We start from the raw sequence: 20,289 nt of genomic DNA, 5'->3' as shown, positions 1-20,289 counted from the left end.
CTGAACGTTCCAATTTAATCCGTTTCCTCCACTTTTCCATTGCATCTCCATTACTGTGATGAAGCCTTCCTGCTCTCTGTAAACTAGAGCTGTGAGCTTTGATTTCACACAACTGGAGCCCTGCCAGGTTTAAACACAGTGTGAGTGACAGGACTGGAATAAATACCTTGGTCGTCTCCTGCATCATTTTCGTCTGCGGTAATCCCCCTTTCAATGTCAAGTAGGCCGAGTAAAGCCCCATTGCCTCCAGGCTGACGTGGGACTGCAAAATGAATGGAGATCTGTTAGGTGCAACACAAGATTAATCATGTTCACATACTCCTACAATTACCACATTGGTGAGAGAGCATAAAATGAAGCACTTCTGACTGTCCTGCACATAATTGATCCCTTTGACAACAAAACAATGACAGACCAAGGAAAGCAAATGGGCGAAACATTTCTCTCACTAAGCTCCCCGTTAGATTACTGTGTGCTGATACATCCTGTAATTCCCCTTCAGTGGGACAATGTCGGCACCATTTAAATGAACTGGGGTTTGGGGGGAGGGTCAGATGAGCGGAAACAAGTTCATTTTGTTCTCGCCAGCAATGTTCTCGCCGCTTCTTGTGAACGATTAACAAGCTTCCAGAATGTTCTTAACAACCCGATAATCTACTTTCGTGATGATGATTGAGTATCAATATTTGCTGGGACTTTGGTGAGAACTCCTCTGCAAATCATCAAAATTGCACCAGAGGAATTGTTCTGCTCAGCAGATACACAGATAATATTTGCATGCATTTCAGCTAATTTAATATTTTTGAAAATAACTCTGGCATGCCTTGAAAGTAACATGAAAAATGCCGTAGAAACAATTTTTTTCTCTCTCTTTAAAACCAATGGACCTATCCTGTATATCCTGAATATAGAATAGTACAGCACTGGAACAGGCCCTTTGGCCTGCAATGTCTGTCCAAACACGGTGTCAAGATAAACTATTATAATCTGCCTGTGAGTAACCCATATCCTTCATTCCTACATATATCCGTGCCCATGCAAAAGCCTCTTAAATGCCACTTTCATTTCTGCCTCTTACACCACCCCTGACAACACAATCCAGGCACCCACCACCCTCTGTGTAAAACACTATGCTCCATACATCTCCTTTAAACTTTGCCTTCTCACCTTAAAGATATTTTTATATTTCACACTTTTTGTTTTTACTTCAGATTTCCCGTTTCATGCCTTCTGCTTCCTTATGAATTTTCTTTCTTCCCTTGTGTCCTGGCCTCCCACTTAGTTGTCTGATTTTGCCCAAAAAGTAATAGATTTCTACAAATTAACCAAACCATAAATTTTGGACTGTCTTTGATTGCACAAAGGACTTTGGGCTTATTTTGCATTTTGCATTAGTTTTGGGGTTATTACTTTACTGATTTTGTTTGTTTATTACATGTTATCCATGAGTATTGTGTTTACAGGCCTGTTATGCTGCTACAAGTAAGAATTTCATCGTTCCACTGTTGGTACGTGACTATTAAAACACTCTTATTTGACATTTGACTCACCTACACACGCTTAGTGGACGTTGCTGCCTTACAGCGCCAGAGACCCGGGTTCAATCCTGTCTAGGGTCAGGGCCGTCTTAACACATGGGCCTGATGGGCACTTGCCCGGGGGCCCACGAGCATAGGGACCCCATGCTGATCTGTGTATGTTAAGTGACTTGCAATAAATAAATACTACTTTAAAAATGTAGGTTCAATAAGTGCTTTTTTCGCAACATTTTCGGTCACTAAGTGCTTCTCACAGCGATCTGTAAGTGCTTTTCGCAACAATGTAGCACCCTAAGTCCATCGCTAAGTGCTTTTCGGTAAGTGCTTTTCGCCCGGGGGCCCATAATGCTGTAAAAACGGCCCTGACTAGGGTCTGTCTCTATGGAGTTTATATGTTCTCCCTGTGACCACCCCACCCAGGTGCTCTGGTTTCCTCCCACACTCCAAAGACGTATAGGTTTTAAAGGTTAATTTGGCTTCGGTAAAAATTGTCCTAGTGTGTAGTGCAAGCGTACAGGAATCGCTGGTCGGCGCGCACTCGGTAGGCCGAAGGGCCTGTTTCCGCACTGTATCACTAAACAGCAATAACTTACAATGATTAATTGACCTATTGACTCACACGTCTTTGGGATGAGGAGTTTCCAGTAGAAACCCATGTGGTCACAGGAAGAACTCCACAAAGACAGCGCCAGAGTTCAGGATTGAACTTAACTCCGTGGAACTGTGAGGCAGCGTCCCAGATAGTGGTACCACTGCCTGCCCACATTGTGAAAAATGCGACATAATTTCAATATATTTCAATCGCAAGACACGACTAAACCTTTTACCATTAACAGATATTGGGAAATCTCTCTTTATCGAGTCATTGAGTTATACAGCAGAGAGTTATACAGGCCATTCAGCCCCACACGTCAGTAGGCACCCATCTGTATTAATCCCATCTTTTGGATCTTCACCTGTATCCACCAATCACCTGCCCAGTCTTTGTCCTGACCCATCTCTCTTTTACAGCTTTCTTCCCCCTATTCCAATCAGTTTGAATTAGGGTCCCGACCCAAAACGCCACCCATCCATGTCCTCCACAGATGCTGCCTGACCTGCTGAGTATACCAGCACTTTGTGTTTTCTTCAAGATTCCAGCATCTGCAGGATGATTGTGATTGTCATTGTGTCTCCATCTTTTGAATCGTTACCTCACAACTTTTCTGTGATTTAAAAACTCCACTTATTCCCATTGGTAAAGTATACTCCCTCTCCCTTAAACACCTGGTGACATTACCTACTGACCCCTTAAAGGAGATGAAATTGACCCAGACATTGGTACAATAAGACTGAGCATCTTTTTATTTGCTGTTCCTTTGTAATTTTTCCAGCACAATTACCTCAAGATAAAAGTCTCCTGAACCCTCTTTAATATTTGGCACACCAAGGGGTTGTGCACAAAGACAATGTTTTAGACAATGAACACAAAGAGCTGGAGTAACTCAGCGGGTCAGGCAGCATCTCCGGAAAATATGCATAAGCGACATTTTGAGTCAGGACCTTTCTTTAGACTGAAGATAGTGGGCAAGAGAAAGCTGGAAAAGAGGTGGGGGCGGGACAATTCACAAACGTATCATTGTAGACAATGACATGGGAACTTTGACATTATCTGAAAAAGTAGTTTAAGAGTGGTTAAACATAGTTTAAGGTGAGGGGGAAAAGATTTAATAAGAATCTGAAGGGCAATTTTTTCACACAACAGGTGGTGGGTGTATGCTCCTGGAGGAGGTAGTTGAGGCAGGTAGTATCGCAAAGTTTAAGAAACATTTAAACAGGTACATGGATAGGACAGGTTTAGAGGGATATGGGCCAAATGCAGGCAGGTGGGACTATTATAGATGGGACATGTTGGTAAATTGGGCCGAAGGGCCAGATGGGCCAAAGGGCCTGTTTCCACACTGTATGACTCTATGACTGACTCCAAATGTGGGCAACGTTTGTTCCACAAAACAACAGTTAAAAAAAACATGCCCTGTTGATATATTCACACATGGTGAATCGTGAGTGCTTCCTGATGAGTGGTTGTAAAACGAGTTAATGTTTCAGAGTATCTCAATTCCACAGCTGAAGCCCTTCATCCTTATTCAGAATTAGAAGAACAATGGCCATGAACTTTACAATGCCAGGAGATGCAAAGCCAAGGGAAGCAACTGAGGCCAAAGGCATTGACAGGAACAGAACGCAGAGTATTAGGTCAGCCAAATTGTAAGCAACTAATGGAGAGACAAGAGTATACAGATGTTGGAATCCAGAGCAAAACAACTAATACTGTTCTTTAGCATTGCCAACCCAGACATCAATGAGACTGTGTCTTTGACTTCGTTCTCGCTTTTATTTTCTGTAAAGGGACCAAGTGGGAGTGAATACGAGGTGAACACTGGGTGCATCAATCCACAGCGTTGATCTGTCCATGCACTCTTTACACATCATTATTCACAACTGAGATATAGTCAATTTTGGTTCTAGATTTTAGTATCTGCAGTCTCTTTTGTCTCAGATGGGCTGTTGTCTTCCTGGTGCCAAAGCTGGTGCCATGGTGGCAGCGTGGCACAGCAGTAGAGTCGCTGCCTTAGATCGCGAAAGACCCTGTCTGTAAGGAGTTTGTGCGTTCTGTCACTATGTCGGTTTTCTCCAGATGCTCCCTTTCTCCCACATTCCAAAGACGTGCAGGTTTGTAGGTTAATTGGTTTCAATTAAAACCCTCCCTAGTGTGTAGGATAGTGTACAAGTAATCGGCGGTCAGCATGGGCTCGGTGGGCTGAAGGGCTTGTTTCCACGTTGTAGCTCTAAACTAAATTAAACTAAATTTAGCAGAAACTTACCGCAACATTGTACACAACTCTAACACTGTGCCACTGTGCCGCCCCTAGTCTTAATCTCGAATCACAGGCCCTTTAAGAGTTGTGAAAATGGAGAAACGCAATTTCAAAACATTACTAGGGTGCTTCCCCCCATTCCGTTACAGTAAAATGCAACCTGCATGATTTTGAATGATCACTACCCATAGAGAATGCATTTCACAAATCGAACAGGTCCAATTTCTAGGCTTGTGCATCTGGTGATAAATGGAACAGACTGGGAACTGGACAGCACACTGGGACAGCTGGTACAGCTACTTTCTCGCAACTCCAGTGACAGGTGCTGACACTGTGGAGTTGGCATGTTCTCCCTGTCACCATGTGAACTTCCTCAGGCTGTTCAAGTTTGCTCTCAGATCTCAAGAAAGAGGGGTGGTTTAATTGTGCTTAGAGTGTACATGAATGATAGCGTTGTGGGAGAGTTGATGGAAATGTGGGAAGAATAAAACGGGAATACCATAGGATTAATGTAAATGGGTACTTGCTGATTAGGTCAGTGTGGATAGTAGACCGAATAGACCATTTCCAATCTGACTCTAAATCTGTGTAGGAGATTGACAACTTCTACAGTCAGCACATATTAATAAATATTGAGATGGAGACACAAGGAACTGTAGATACAAAGTGTTGGAGAAACTCAGCGGGTCAGGCAGCATCTCTGGAGGACATGGACATGCAGCTTTAAGAAGGGTCTCGCCCAAAACATCACATATCCATGACCTCTAGAGTTGCTGCCTGTCCTGCTGAGTTACTCCAGCACCTTGTGTATAAAGACATAAATATTAAGACAGATTTGTGAAGAATTCTTGGGACATACCTACACAATAATCTATTGTGGAGATTCTGCTTTAAATTTTGCTTTGTAGTTTAAAAAATCTCTGCAAAGTGTGCTAACATTACTGAGGTCCAGCTATGGTGATGTTGTCCTTGGATAGGCTTGAACTTAGACCATGAGGTATAAGCATATCACTGGGTGAGATGAATTCTAACTGTGACAGACATTTTTGGAATGTCACTTAGATATAATGAGCCTAATTGAGTTGGTGAAAGATTTCTCAGTCTACTTACAGGAGGAGTTGAGTTAAATCATTTAGGAAGATTACATGTCCCTGGAGCAAATGTTGTGTGATGGCATAAAGGTAAAATTATTAAATTGGAGGTCATTTGATATATATACTGAATTTTTAATTTAGTTTAGAGATATAGCATGGAATCAGGCCACTCGCCCCACAGGGTTCATGCCAACCTTCGATCACCTGGTCACTCTAGTTCTATGTTATCCCACTTTCTCATCCACTCTTGCATGGACTCTGCAGAGTTCCAAGAAATTTTGCGGGGTTTTTAAAATTCATTCCTTGGCCCTTTGCTTTATGTTTATCGTAACTATTGCCTGAAATAGAATAAGGTTTGGCTCATTATTGTCATGAAGCTGGCACACAGCAGGAGGAACAGTTAGCTCTCAGACACAGACTTGGATCGAAGTTGAACAAGAGGAAACAGGCCAATGCTTTTCCCATCATAATCAACAGGCGAGACATCTAGCCACAAGCCACAGTCTTGCTTCATTGGGTTGACGGAATGCTAGGCTTTAAAGGAGCAGCACAGTGGTGCCACTGGTAGAGCTGCTGCCTCACAGCGCCAGAGTCCCGTGTTCAATCTAACCTCGGGTGCTGTCTGTGTGGAGTTTGCATGTTCATCGTATGACCGTGTGGGTTTCCTCCAGCTGCTCCGGTTTCCTCCCACATCCCAAAGACGTGCAGGTTTTTAGGTTAATTGGCCTCTGTAAATTATCCTTAGTGTGTAGGGTGTGGATGCAAAAGTGGAATAACTTGGAATTAGTGTGAATGGGTGATCAATGGTCAGCGGGACGATGGCTTATTTCCATGCTGTCCCTTTCAATCCAAAAAATAAGACTGGGACTCGTACACTGGCTTGGAAATGTAGTATATGCATGTGCCTTGTCCAGAGGATCAGCATGCTCCTTCCACCTACCCTCTGCTCCTCCCTGTTGAGAGCCGAGGAAAGGTGGCAAGTGGAAGGTTACTACCACCCTAGAAGGAAGAGGGCAGCATTGGAGTACAAATAGCTTTATGAAGAGGAGTGGTCTCAGCGGCCTGTGTGTGCTTTCTCCACCTTAAAGAGGCTGGACACGAGAAGCAACAATGGGGATACAAGATGGGAAAAAGATGAGTAACACAAAAATCAATTGTTTTGGAAGGGACTGCAGATGCTGGTTTACACCAAAGATAGACACAAAATGCTGGAGTAACTCAGCATCAGGCAGCATTTCTAGAGAAAAAGAATAGGTGATATTTCGGGTCGGAACCCTTCTTCAGACTGAAATTAGAGGTTGGGGTGCAATAAGCTGGAGGCGAGAAAAGGCCAGAACAAATCAGGGGCGGCAACGGGTGACCTCAGGAAGGGTGGAGCCCATAATGGTCCATTGTTGGCTGGGGAATACACAATAGACAATAGACAATAGGTGCAGGAGGAGGCCATTCAGCCCTTTGAGCCAGCACCGCCATTCAATGTGATCATGGCTGATCATTCTCAATCAGTACCCCGTTCCTGCCTTCTCCCCATACCCCCTGACTCCGCTATCCTAAAGAGCTCTATCTAGCTCTCTCTTGAATGCATTCAGAGAATTGGCCTCCACTGCCTTCTGAGGCAGAGAATTCCACAGATTCACAACTCTCTGACTGAAAATGTTTTTCCTCATCTCAGTTCTAAATGGCCTATCCCTTATTCTTAAACTGTGGCCCCTTGTTCTGGACTCCCCCAACATTGGGAACATGTTTCCTGCCTCTAACGAGTCCATATGTGTGATAACAAAAAGGAGACAGGAATGTGTGATAACAAGAGGGATACTGGGATATGAACAGGGGAACTGGGAGGACAAGTAGGGTGGGGGACGGGGTGGGGGGGGGGGGGGGAATGCAAGAGTTACTTGATGTGGGAGAAATCAATGTTCATACCGTTGGGTTGAAAGCTGCCCAAACGAAAATGAGGTGATGTAAAAGAATGAATTCCTGTTTCTTCAGATGCCTACATCAACCACATTAAATGCAATTTGAATATCTTTATTCCACATTTAGTTTTCAACTGAACTACAAGAAATTTACACTGCCTAATAAAACAGCTGGACTGATATCAACATTTTTTAGAGTTGATTCTGCAATTGGAGGAAATAATTTGATGTCATAAGAAAATGCAAAAGCACAGCATGGAAACAGGCCCTTCGGCCCACCGAGTCCATGCTGACCATCGATCACATCCACACTAGTTCTCTTATCCCACTTTTGCATCCACGCTTTTTCACACACAGTGTGGTGGGTTTATGCAACGAGCTGTCAGGGGAAGTAATTGAGGCAAGTATGAGAACAACATTTAAAGACATTTGGAAAGGTACACGGATAGGAAAGGTTTAAAGGGATATCAGACAAACACTGATATTCTAGGACTAGTGTAGATGGAGCATTTTGGTCGGCATGGGTAAGTTGGACCGAAGGACCTATTTCCATGTTGTCTGACTCAATGACTATGACACGAGGGGCAATTTAAAGGGGCCATTTTACCTACAAACCTGCACCCCTTTGAGTTGTGGGAGGAAACCGAAGCACCCGGGGAAACTCATGCAGTAACAGAGAGAACGTGCAAACTCCCCACAGCACCTGAGGTCAGAATCGAACCTGGCCTCTGGCACTGTGAGGCAGCGGCTCTCCAAGATGCGCCACTGTTCTGCATGTTGCAAGCTCATGCGAAGAATTTTCTTTAAAAAAGTATCATGAACATGCAAACCGCAAATTGTCAACGTTACAGGTCAAACCATTAGCAATTCCTTTCCCCCCACAGATGCTGCTAAAGCACTAACTTCCTCCAGCAGATGGATTGTTGAACTGGAATGCAATTTAGCAAGTTCATCTAATCAAAATTACACCTTGCTCAACATAGGACCTCTAATGGAATAGGGAAAATGTAGAATTCACAATATCATTTATAATTTGAATGAATTTTAATCACACGCAGGCATTGACGTAGGTAAATGAATAAATTCATATCATACAGTTATATGATTATACAGAACGGAAACAGGCCCTTCAGCACCACTTTCTCATGCCGACCGACATGCACATCTAAACTAGTCCAACCTGCCTGCTTTGGGCCTATATCCCACCAAACCTTTCCTATCCATGTACCTGTCCAAATGCCTTTTAAAATGCTATTATAACAACTGTCCCAACTACCTCCTTTGGCAAAAAGACAAAGTCTGAAGAAAGGTACTGATCCAAAACATCAACTATCCATGTTCTCTAGAGATGCTGCCCAACCCATTGAGTTACTCAAGAAGCTTGTGTCCTTTTGTGTAAACTAGCATCTGCATTTTCTTATTTCTACCTCTTCTGGCAGCTCGTTCCAATAATCCACATATATTTGAAATATCCATGTATTTTCCCATCGCTTTGTTTTGTTCCATAGTTTCCAGCTCACTGACAGAACAGTTCCCTGAGCTCTCTGAACAACAAGATGTAGCACTGCAATAGTTCAGGTACTTACTGAAAACATCTCCTCTTTGCCGCGGGACTTCAATGGGGATTCTGTTGTCCACCGGCGTGGCTAACGTCGTGGTTGCAGCTGAGGTTGTGCTGGTTATTGTTGGAATTGTTGTTGTCCTCACTGTTGTTGTCATGGTTGTGGTTGTGGTTGGGTATGTGGTTGGGATGGGACTTTGTGTTTGGATCTCTGGTTTCTTGTTAATGAATGGCGGAGTCGCTGTGGTGGTTTTCCTCCTACTCATGGCTGGGGTGGTGTTGGGCACATAAATAGCATTCCCAGTTCCATTGTCTCTGCCTTTGGGTGGGGTCGTAAACACAGGGTATTTCTTGTCAACTGAAAAACAAGCAAGTCAGTGCCATTAATTAGTGACTGGTTTGCCAAACTTTAAATCACATTGTTCAATTTACATAGTAGTTCAATATTTGTTCTTAGCTTTAAAGCGACTCAGCACGATCTTGGCTTTGAGGCAAGGAACACAGACACAAAAGAGAATCAGCCTACTTTAGTCTCACACACACAACCCAGACACTCAAGACATTGGCAAAGAGCCTAAGGTAGGTGACATGTCTGATCTTTGGACTAAGAAACAATATCTGGAGAAAAAGGCATAATAAAAATGTGAGCAAATTAATTTCAATCATAATCCCATTTGTTGATACTTATACATTTTTACTCATATTAGTAAAACTTTCTGACAACACAGTGGCACAGTAGTGCAGCTGGTAGAGCCACTGCCTCACAGCGCCAGAGTCCCGTGTTCGATCCTGACCTCGTGTGGAGTTTGTACGTTCACCCTAGGGTTTCCTCCGGGTGTTCTGGTTTATCATCATATCATATCATATATATACAGCCGGAAACAGGCCTTTTCGGCCCACCAAGTCCGTGCCGCCCAGCGATCCCCGTACATTAACACTATCCTACACCCACTAGGGACAATTTTTTTTTTACATTTACCCAGCCAATTAACCTACATACCTGTACGTCTTTGGAGTGTGGGAGGAAACCGAAGATCTCGGAGAAAACCCACGCAGGTCACGGGGAGAATGTACAAACTCCTTACAGTGCAGCACCCGTAGTCAGGATTGAACCTGAGTCTCCGGCGCTGCATTCGCTGTAAAGCAGCAACTCTACCGCTGCGCTACCATGCCGCCCACATCCCAAAGACGAGCAGGTTTTTAGGTTAATTGGCCTCTGTAATTTGCCTCCAGTGTGCAGGGAGTGGATGAAGAAAGTGGGATAACATCGAATTAGTGTGAACAGGTGATATGAGGTGCTGTTCCTCCAGTTTGCATGTGAAGGACAATGGAACTCACTCTGACAATGGAAGAGGCACAGGACCCAAAGGTCAGTATGGGAATGGGAAGGGGATTTAAAATGGTTGGCAACCGGAAGATCCCAGTAGGCCTTAGCGAAACATGCGCAAGTGTTTAGTGAAATGGTCACCAAGTCTGCGCTTGGTCTTGCCCATATACTATGACGTTATTACCCACTGCATTAAACACAAAATGGGGCCAAGATCCAATCCTCTTGGGTTTGGCCATTGATGGATACTTTCACCAAGACGCAGAGATAGAATTGACTTCCTAGTTTATTCAGCTTTTTCAAATACACTGATATGATACATTCCAATGCCAGTTTGAAGATTACCTATGTAAACATGTCACATTACTATTACATTCTCTGCTGAAGGGAGGATGAGGATGTAATTGTAGCATGGCCAGTTAATGTGAACAATCTCTGCCTTAAAGTTTGACATACAAATTTATTACGTGAAAATTTGACAAGCCTGCACATGCACAATTTTTAAGTAAAAAATTATAGTCATACAGCGTGAAAACAGGCCCCATAGGACGAACATGCCCACTGCGACCAACATGTCCCGTCTACAATTGTCTCACCTGCCTGCATTTGGCCCAAATCCTCTCCCATCTAAATTATACATAATTATTTCCAAAATGTTAGTAAGAATGCAAAGTTTTAAGAAGTGGGAATACTTTGGCAACAATTTTTTTTGTGTCCATAATAATTTTATAAATAAATAATATTATAAATATAATCTTATAAAACGGTGTCCTCAATATGTTTTCTTTCTGAATAAAGCATACAGCAGAAAGGAAATAAATTCTCAAGTAACATTTCTAGAAGGTTTTTTAAGTCAAATCGCACATGCACACGGTTTGGAGCAATGACTAAGTGGAGTCTATGTAAAGATAAGACACAAAGTGCTGGAGAAACTTAGTGGGTCAGGCGGCATCATTGGACAACATGGATAGTTTAGAGAGATACAGCATGGAAACAGTCCACACCGATCATTGATCACCCATACCCTAGTTCTATGTTACCGCTGTTTCATATCCGGCACACAATTTACAGAAGCCAATTAACCGACAAATCTGCACGTCTGTGAAATGTGGGAGACAATAGACAATAGGTGCAGGAGTAGGCCATTCAGCCCTTCGAGCCAGCACCGCCATTCAATGCGATCATGGCTGATCACTCTCAATCAGTACCCCGTTCCTGCCTTCTCCCCATACCCCCTCACTCCGCTATCCTTAAGAACTCTATCCAGCTCTCTCTTGAAAGCATCCAACGAACTGGCCTCCACTGCCTTCTGAGGCAGAGAATTCCACACCTTCACCACTCTCTGACTGAAAAAGTTCTTCCTCATCTCCGTTCTAAATGGTCTACCCCTTATTCTTAAACTGTGGCCCCTTGTTCTGGACTCCCCCAACATTGGGAACATGTTTCCTGCCTCTAATGTGTCCAATCCCCTAATTATCTTATATGTTTCAATAAGATCCCCCCTCATCCTTCTAAATTCCAGTGTATACAAGGAGAAAACTGGAGCACCCGGAGAAAACCCATGTGGTCACAGGACTCTACTGCTGATGTTAGGGGATGTTTTGAGTCGGGACCCTTCTTCATAAAAGATAAATGGGCAGGATGTCTATCCTCTAGAGAAGAGGTAAGCTGACATCAACCACTTTGTCCACTCATATTCAGCAGGCTGGCTTTATATTTATTTTGTCTGTAATAGCAAAATCCCAAATCTAGCATGGTTCTCATATTGTACATTATTTCAAACATGCAAGGACAGTCTACACCTGTGTTATAACCAATATATTTTCCTGCTTTGAGTGGCAGAGAAATATCAGGCTGATTTCACACAAAGGTGACCGAGGATCAGGCAAACTTTACTGTGAACAATTCAGCCTTCTCAGGAAAGGGCCTCACTATTGTGACGTCATGATTGATACTGGATTCATAGAATCAACAAGGGGATTAAAGGTGACCATTCAGCCCATCATGTCTATCCCAATGTTTTGAAATTCAGTTACTGCTATTGCCCTCTTTTCTCTCCGTGCAAGTTATAAATAAGAAAGACCACAAGATCATGAGACATAGGAGCACAATTAGGCCATTTGCTCCATCAAGTCCGTTCTGCCATTCGACCATGGCCGATCTATTTTTCCCTCTCAACCACATTCTCCTGGCTTTTCCCTGCATCCTCTGACAACTTAATAACCAAGAACCTATCAACCTCCACTTTAAAAATACCCAATGACTTGGCCTCCACAGCCTTTTGTGGCAATGAATTCCACAGATTCACCACCCTCTGTTTGGAGTGTGAAGAACTATTCTAAAACATGAGGAGTCTTTAGGCTGCTCTGTTTGAGTTGACGTACGTACCTGTACAGCTGTAACCATTGCCCCTGAAGCCTCTCACACACTTGCATTTATAAAAGCCTGGTATATTGTGACAGGTAGCAAAGGAATTGCATTTATGTGTCCTCCTTGAACACTCGTCAATATCTAGGAGAGAGGGGGACAAAAATGTCAATGTGGCTTCCCATTCTTATCATGTCTACAACTTTGCCAATCACGTAAAAGGTTCAGGTGCAAAGTTTATTCTCCGCAGGCCAGTAACCACAGTAACCTTTGGGGCCTTTGTTGGACAGAGTCCTTACCACTCACCTATACACCGATACTTCCCATCGTAGTACCGGAGCTCAAAGCCTTCGTGGCATTTGCAGAAGTAACTTCCAAAAGTATTAATGCATTTCCGGAAACGAGGGCACACAACCCTGCCAGCAGAACACTCGTCCACGTCTGAAAGGAAATTACAGGAGGTGGTCAAATCAACAGCAACTTCCAATCCATACTGCTCCATGTAATAAAACACTAACATCCCAAACCTCTTCACTGTAATGTCTTCATAAAATAAACTGGTGCTGAAGCATGAAAGTAGTGACCAAAGGGAAATACATTTCATGCTGCTTCAGCAAGGCCAGCAGCATAATCAAGGACCAGTGCCTCTTCTCACCTCTCCCATCAGGCAAGAGGTACAGAAGTTTGAAAACACACACTCCAGATTCAAGGGCAGTGTCTTCCCAGCAGTTATCCGGCAACTGCACCATCCGACCTACAACTAGAGAGCAGGCCTGACCTCCCATCTACCTAATTGCAGATCCTTGGATTATCTTCAATCGGACTTTACCTTGCACTAAAGGTTATTCCCTTTATCCTGCATCAGTACACTGTGGGCGGCTTGAATGTAATCATGTATAGTCTTTACTCTGACTAGATAGCACGCAACAACAAAAGCTTTTCACTGTATCGCTGTATACATGACAACAGTAAATAGTGCATGACAATAGACAATAGTGCAGTGACTAGTGGGGTGTCGCTTGGCTCGGTGCTGGGACCCCAGTTATTTACAATAAATATTAACGATTTAGACGAGGGAATTAAATGTAGCATCTCCAAATTTGCGGATGACACAAAGCTGGGTGGCAGTGTGAGCTGTGAGGAGGATACTATGAAGCTGCAGGGTGACTTGGATAGGTTGGGTGAGTGGGAAGATGCATGGCAGATGCAGTATATAATGTGGATAAATGTGAGGTTATCCACTTTGGTGGCAAGAACGGGAAGGCAGATTATTATCTGAATGATGTCAGATTAGGAAATGGGGAGGTGCAACGAGACCTGGGTGTACTTGTAAGTCAGTCACTGAACATAAGCATGCAGGTAACAGCAGGCAATGAAGAAAGCTAACACCTTCATTGTGAGAGGATTTGAGTTTAGGAGCAAGGAGGTCCTACTGCAGTTGTACAGGGCCCTGGTGAGACCGCACCTGGAGTATTGTGTGCAATTTTGGTCTCATAATTTGAGGAAGGACATTTTTGCTACTGAGGGAGTGCAGCGTAGGTTCACCAGGTTAATTCCCGGGATGACGTGACTGACATATGATGAAAGAATGGGTCGACTCGGCTTGTATTCACTGGAATTTAGAAGGATGAGAGGGGATCTTATAGAAACATATAATATTCTTAAAGGATTGGACAGGCTAGATGCAGAAAAAATGTTCCCGATTTTGGGGGTGTCCAGATCCAGGGCTCACAATTTAAGAATAAGGGGTAAGCCATTTAGGACTGAGATGAGGAAAAACATTTTCACCCAGAGAGTTGTGAATCTGTGGAATTCTCTGCCTCAGAAGGAAGTGGAGGCCAATTTACTGGATGTTTACTAGAGAGAATTAGATTTAGCTCTTAGGGCTAAATGAATCAAGGGAAATGAGGAAAAAGCAGGAACGGGGTACTGATTTTAGATGATCAACCATGATCATATTGAATGGTGGTGCTGGCTCAAAGAGCTGAATGGCCTCCTCCTGCTATTTTTTTTCCTAAACAAAACTAAACTGATTCAAGTTATTCAAATTCAATTTATTCAAGTTAGACTGCTGCTTCTAGATCTTTCAACCAGAATGTTGTCTGGAGGACGGTCCCCTGTGAAAAGTTCGTGAGGTACTCACCTACACAGGTCCTGCTGTCTGGGGCAAGCTGGAGTCCAGCAGATGGACAACGGCAGCGGATTTCTCCTTTCACTTTATCACAGCCGTACTGGCAGTTTGCCATCGAGCACGATCGTGTATCTGTCGACAGATGCAAACTAGTTCATCCACACACTCGCGCCAGTCAGTCAACATCCTCAGCTCGCATGCAGGTAGCTGCCACTGGCAACATGTGCCCTGGTCTATTTGCCTCTGAACACAGGGAGAGGTTAATGATTCAGGCAGTGTGGCCTCACTTTAATGCAGTATACCCTCGTTATAACGGACCACAGGTGGTGGTGGGGGGGGGCGAAATGGTGTCCGTTATTGCCGATTGGCCGCTTTAACCGAGTGAGGGAGGTAAATATTAACTAGTTTAACCCAAGGCCGGTAGGGAAGAAACATGGCATTGAGGGGTTAAACCAGCAGGAATTCACAAGCGTGGTGCGCTGGGGACGGGGACGGGTCCGGTACTCGTGCCTCCTTCATGCTCCTCGCTCTCTCCACTCCCACAACCAAAGCTCCCGCCACGTGGCACCAGCTCGCCGGGTAACCTGGCGGAAGCGGGCGGGAGAGGGGTGGTGCGACAGGAGCCTCGTTATAACCAAAATCCGTGATACAGAGGTCTGTTATTGCAAGGACTTCCTCTGTTCATCCCACTCCCACTCCGACCTGCTTGTTCTCAGTCTCCTATTTCACAAGGCACCGGAGACTGACAGGCTGGCATTCTGTGGCATCAGTCAAGCCCGCAATGTGTTGTTGAACATAAAACACAGCACACAAAATGGCCCTTGCTTTGGTCCGGGCTGAACATGATGTCAAGCCAAATCTTTTAACAGTCAGCGGAGTACTTTTAGTGATAAGCCTGTAGCTAACTGGCACAGAGCAGTTCCACATTGTGATAATGGCCTGATAATATGGACCTGTCTTTACTTCATTTCAAAGTAATGCCGTGGGATGTTTCACTTTGGAAAGCTTCCAAGAACCGAACAGCTCATCCGAAAGATGGCAGCCCCCCATCCAGCAGCACTGATGGAAGCTTCAGCACAGAGTTTTACACACAAATGTTTGGACTGGAACGACAACCTTCTCTAGGGAGTCATGGTGCCGAATGTAACCTCGGGAAGAAAACTTCACCTGATTCTAGGCGAAAAGACATAGTGAAGAAGGGTCTCGACCCAAAACGTCACCCATTAACTTCTCTCCAGAGATGCTGCCTGACTTACTCCAGCATTTTGTATCTGTCGTCGGTGTAAACCAGCATCTGCAGTTCCTTCCTACGCAGACTTATAGTGATGCAGCGGGTCGAGCTGCTGCCACACAGCACCAGTGACCCGGGTTCAATCCTGCTGCTGTCCGACATTTGCATATTCCCCCTGTGACTGTTATTTCCCTGGCTGTTCCCATTTCCTTTCACAACCCAAAGCTAGCAGTTTGATTGACCAAAGATAGACACAAAATGCTGGAGTAACTCAGCGGGACAGGCAGCATCCCTGGAGAAAATAGGTAGGTGACGATTTAGGTCGGGACCCTTCTTCAGACTGATCGTGGTGTGGGGGGAGTGGGGACAGTCAGTTTGATTGTGGTTTGATATTTTTAAGCTGGAAAAGGTACAGAGAAGATTTACAAGAATGTTGCCAGGACTCGAGGGCCTGATCTACAGGGAGAGGTTAAGCAGGCTAGGATTTTATTGTTTGGTGTGCAGGAGGATGAGGGGTGATCTTATAGAGGTGCATAAGATCATGAGAAAATTAGAAAGAGTGAATGTACGGAATCTTTTACCCAGAGTAGGGGAATCAAAAACCAGAGTTCTTGGTTTTAAGGTGATGGGGGAAATATTTAATAGGCACCTGAGGGCAGCCTTTTTAAACAAATGGTGGTGGATATATGGAACGAGGTGCCAGAGGGGGTAGTAGAGACAGGTGCTATCACAACACTTGGACAGGTACGTGGATAGGATAGGTTTAAAAGGATATGGGCCAAGTGCAGGCAGGTGGGACTAGTGCAGATGGGCCACGTTGGTGGGTGTGGCAAGTTGGGCTGAAAGGCCTGGTTCTAAGCGGTATGACTCAACGACTCTGGAAATTGCCCCTAATCTGAAAATAAATAGTAGAACCTGAAAATTGACATAGATATAGAGAGAATAAAATGGGATTAGCGTACCATTTATGTAAATGGATACTTTATGGCCAGCAGAGACTCAATGAACCAATGGGCCTCTTAAAAATGCTGTGGGACATTTCTTGATTTAACAAATGATACAGCATAGAAAAAGGCTGACCATCGATCAGCCATTCACACTAGTTCTATGTTATTGTACTTTCGCATCCACTCCTTACACATTTGGGACATTTTTACAGAGGCCAATTAACTTACAAACTTGCACGTCTTTGGGATGTGGGAGGAAACCGGAGCACCCGGGAGAACGTACAAAATCTGCACAGACATCCCCGAGGTCAGGATCAAACCCGGGTCTCTGGCGCTGTGAGGCAGCAGCTCTAACACTGTGCCACCCATTTGCTTATGGGCCAAGCTAACTCTATGACTGTCCCGAAAGCACAGTCTAAATTGAAGCATGAGATTGCATTTAGTCAAAGGCAGGTCACTCACTTGCACACGATCCATCAGACATGAGCATGTAGCCATTCAGGCAGTAGCACTTGTAGCTGCCGTACGTGTTCATGCACCGGTGCTTGCAAGGCCGAGGCTTCAGCCCACACTCGTTAAAATCTGTTCAGAAAAACAAACTCCCACGGTTAATGTCAACAGATCTCATCAGTTTAATTTACAAAATGAGTACTGCTAGTCGCAAGAGTTAAAAGTTATTATAATTTCACGCTGGTTACCCACTCTGTTTCAATTAAAGATGCTCTCATTGCTAAGAAGCAATGACTTATGGCTGGGGTGGTTCGGTAACTTAGGTCACTGAATCAATAATACTTGAAGTATAATGGCCAAGTATGTTGTAGCATTGGGGCCGGGGGTGCTTGCAATGCACCTGTACAGCTGCACTATCTGTAAGACTATGTCGTGGTATTTTGCTGCAGGTTTATATCATGGTTGATTCACTGAATCATAGGAACTTACAACCTATTTAGCCTTATCTTTCCTATGCTGACTTTCAATAAAAATCAGACCTACCCTCTACGTAATCCCAAAAAGATACCAACTGCTGGTGTAACTCAGCGGGTTAGGCGGCATCTCCGGGAAAGCTAGAGTGTGAAAAAGAGTCCCAATCCAAAATGTCACCTATCCATGTTACCAGAGATACACACAAAATGCTGGGGTAACTTTGCGGTTCAGGCAGCATCTCTGGAGAAAAGGAATAGGTGACGTTTCGGGTTGGAACACTTCTTCAGGAACCTTTCCAAAACCTATCTCTTTTCTCCAGAAATGCTGCCTGTCCCGCTGAGATACTCCAGCATTTTGTGTCTATCTTCTGTATAAACCAGCATCTGAAGTTCCTTCCTACACATTTTACCAGCAGGCTGCCTGACCTGCTGAGTTACTCAAGCACTTTATATCCATTTGTTAAACCAGCTTCTGTGGCTCCTTCTTTCCACATCTATATAATCCCCATGGCTGTTTTTTTTAGAATTAAACAAAGAATGCTAGAACTTTTCAGCATCTGTAGAGGGAGAAAAGGATTTAACATTTCAGCTCAATACCCTTGATGAGATTCCAACACATGCATTTCAGCTGCATATCTAAGCAGCCGGCAGGAAACACAGTGCAGCTTCTGGAAGGAATATCCGGACAAGATGCAGTATAATATTTCTTAGGGGGAGTGCTTTGCACTGACACAGGTGAGGATGTAGATGCATTGAAAAAAGCGATGAGAGTATGAATGTTGCTTACTGAAAATGAATGAAGCCCACTCACTGTCACATACAGTGAGTCTGTCAGAGTCTGTCTACAGTAAATCTGTTTCCTTTCCTATACACAAGCTTAGTATTATCTGTCAGGGAGACAGATAAGATAGTGCCATTTAAGAGGCATTTAGCTATGCATATTGATATGCAGAGAATGTGGGCGATGGGGATCATGAGCAGGCAGAGGAGATGTTTAGCTTGGCACTATGTTCAATGTGGACATAGTGGGCTAAGGAACCTGTTCCTGTGCTGCATTATTTTATGTTCTACCTACTGTAGACAGATTTAATGTGGGGATCTGGAGTATTGTGTTCAGTTTTGGTCATCCTGTAAAGGGAAGATTTTGTTAAGCTGGGAAGAGTGCGGAGAAGATTTGCAAGTATATTGCCAGGGTTTGAGCTATAGGGAGGGGTTGAGCAGGCGAATACTTTTCTTGTCCCACTCCTCTCAACATACAGTCTGGTTACAAGCTGATGGGATCCAGTTGTATGGCGTGGATTCGGGTGGGGTCAGGAGTTAATCTATATAGTAAAACTCTCGTTTGTTTGTTTGTTTGTTCCTGAACTACAGCCAAAACGGTACACGATAGCCCAACAATTTTAGGCCCACCTTACTCACAGTTGTCCCTTTGGTGCTAATGGAAGAAGTTTCATTGAAATCGGTTATATTTTTTAAGTTATTTGCATTTTAAAGTTTAAATCTATCTCCTGGGGAGGGAGGAAGGGAGGGAGGGAGGGAGGGGGGAGGACAGAAGATAAGAGGGGTTGAGGGGGATGGAATGGGGGGAGAGGAGGGGGTGTGGAGGGGGAGGGGGTGGAGGGGGGAGGGGGAGGGGAGGAGGGTGGGGGAGGGGGGAGGAGGGAGGGGAAGGGGAGGGGAGAGAGGGGGAGAGGTGGGAGAGAGGGGAAGGGGGGAGGGGAAGAAGGGAGGGGAAGGGGGGAGGGGAAGGGGGAGGGGGAGGGGGAGGGGGAGGGGGAGGGGGAGGGGGAGGGGGAGAGGGAGAGGGAGAGGGAGAGGGAGAGGGAGAGGGAGAGGGAGAGGGAGAGGGAGAGGGAGAGGGAGAGGGAGAGGGAGAGGGAGAGGGAGAGGGAGAGGGAGAGGGAGAGGGAGAGGGAGAGGGAGAGGGAGAGGGAGAGGGGGAGGGTTGAGGGGGAGGGTTGAGGGGGTGAGAGGAGGGGGGGAGGAGAGGGTGCTGCACCAATGTAGGAGAGGTTTGGGCCCAACGGGTCCACTTGGTGCAGTAAAACAAAGCCTTAGGCTTGGGTCAGGTTCAGATTGGCCATGGTCAGGTTGGGTTTCAATAGTTATCTGAGCAGATCTCCAGCACCCATTGCCAATTACTGTCAGAAATGGTTCACACTGCAGTAAAAGACCATTCGGGCCATTGGACATGCTAGATCTTTCTTATCTGCACCAATCTGAATAGTGTCTGATTGCCCGACTCTCCAGAGCTTGGAATCCTCTTCGGCTCCAAATATATTGTCCTCAGACTCAAGTGATAGTTCAGAATTGATGACACTTCATCATGTGTTCCTTAATTCATTTGGATCACATAATTCTAGTGCATTTGCACTGAACAGCAAAACACTAACACA

General features: G+C 44.7%; 1 protein-coding gene across 4 annotated transcripts in view; it reads right to left on the bottom strand.

Moving 5' to 3' along the window:
- npnta (nephronectin a) overlaps window positions 1-20,289 on the bottom strand; it is a 63,779-nt gene that overhangs the window by 19,750 nt on the left and 23,740 nt on the right. For 2 of the 4 annotated variants that reach the window (XM_078403595.1, XM_078403605.1), the window contains 6 exons: window positions 17,433-17,552; window positions 14,805-14,924; window positions 12,968-13,102; window positions 12,683-12,805; window positions 8,993-9,325; window positions 167-262 (listed from right to left, as the gene is read on the bottom strand). In XM_078403595.1, coding sequence (XP_078259721.1) covers window positions 167-262; window positions 8,993-9,325; window positions 12,683-12,805; window positions 12,968-13,102; window positions 14,805-14,924; window positions 17,433-17,552 — 927 coding nt within the window. The remainder of the gene's footprint in view (window positions 1-166; window positions 263-8,992; window positions 9,326-12,682; window positions 12,806-12,967; window positions 13,103-14,804; window positions 14,925-17,432; window positions 17,553-20,289) is intronic. The other 2 variants (XM_078403616.1, XM_078403627.1) reach the window with 1 other exon arrangement.

Source organism: Rhinoraja longicauda, chromosome 1, assembly GCF_053455715.1.
Source record: "Rhinoraja longicauda isolate Sanriku21f chromosome 1, sRhiLon1.1, whole genome shotgun sequence".
In the NCBI taxonomy this organism is placed as follows: domain Eukaryota; kingdom Metazoa; phylum Chordata; class Chondrichthyes; order Rajiformes; family Arhynchobatidae; genus Rhinoraja; species Rhinoraja longicauda.
Note: the sequence above shows the minus strand (reverse complement) of the source record. Positions and strands in the feature narration are given on the sequence as shown.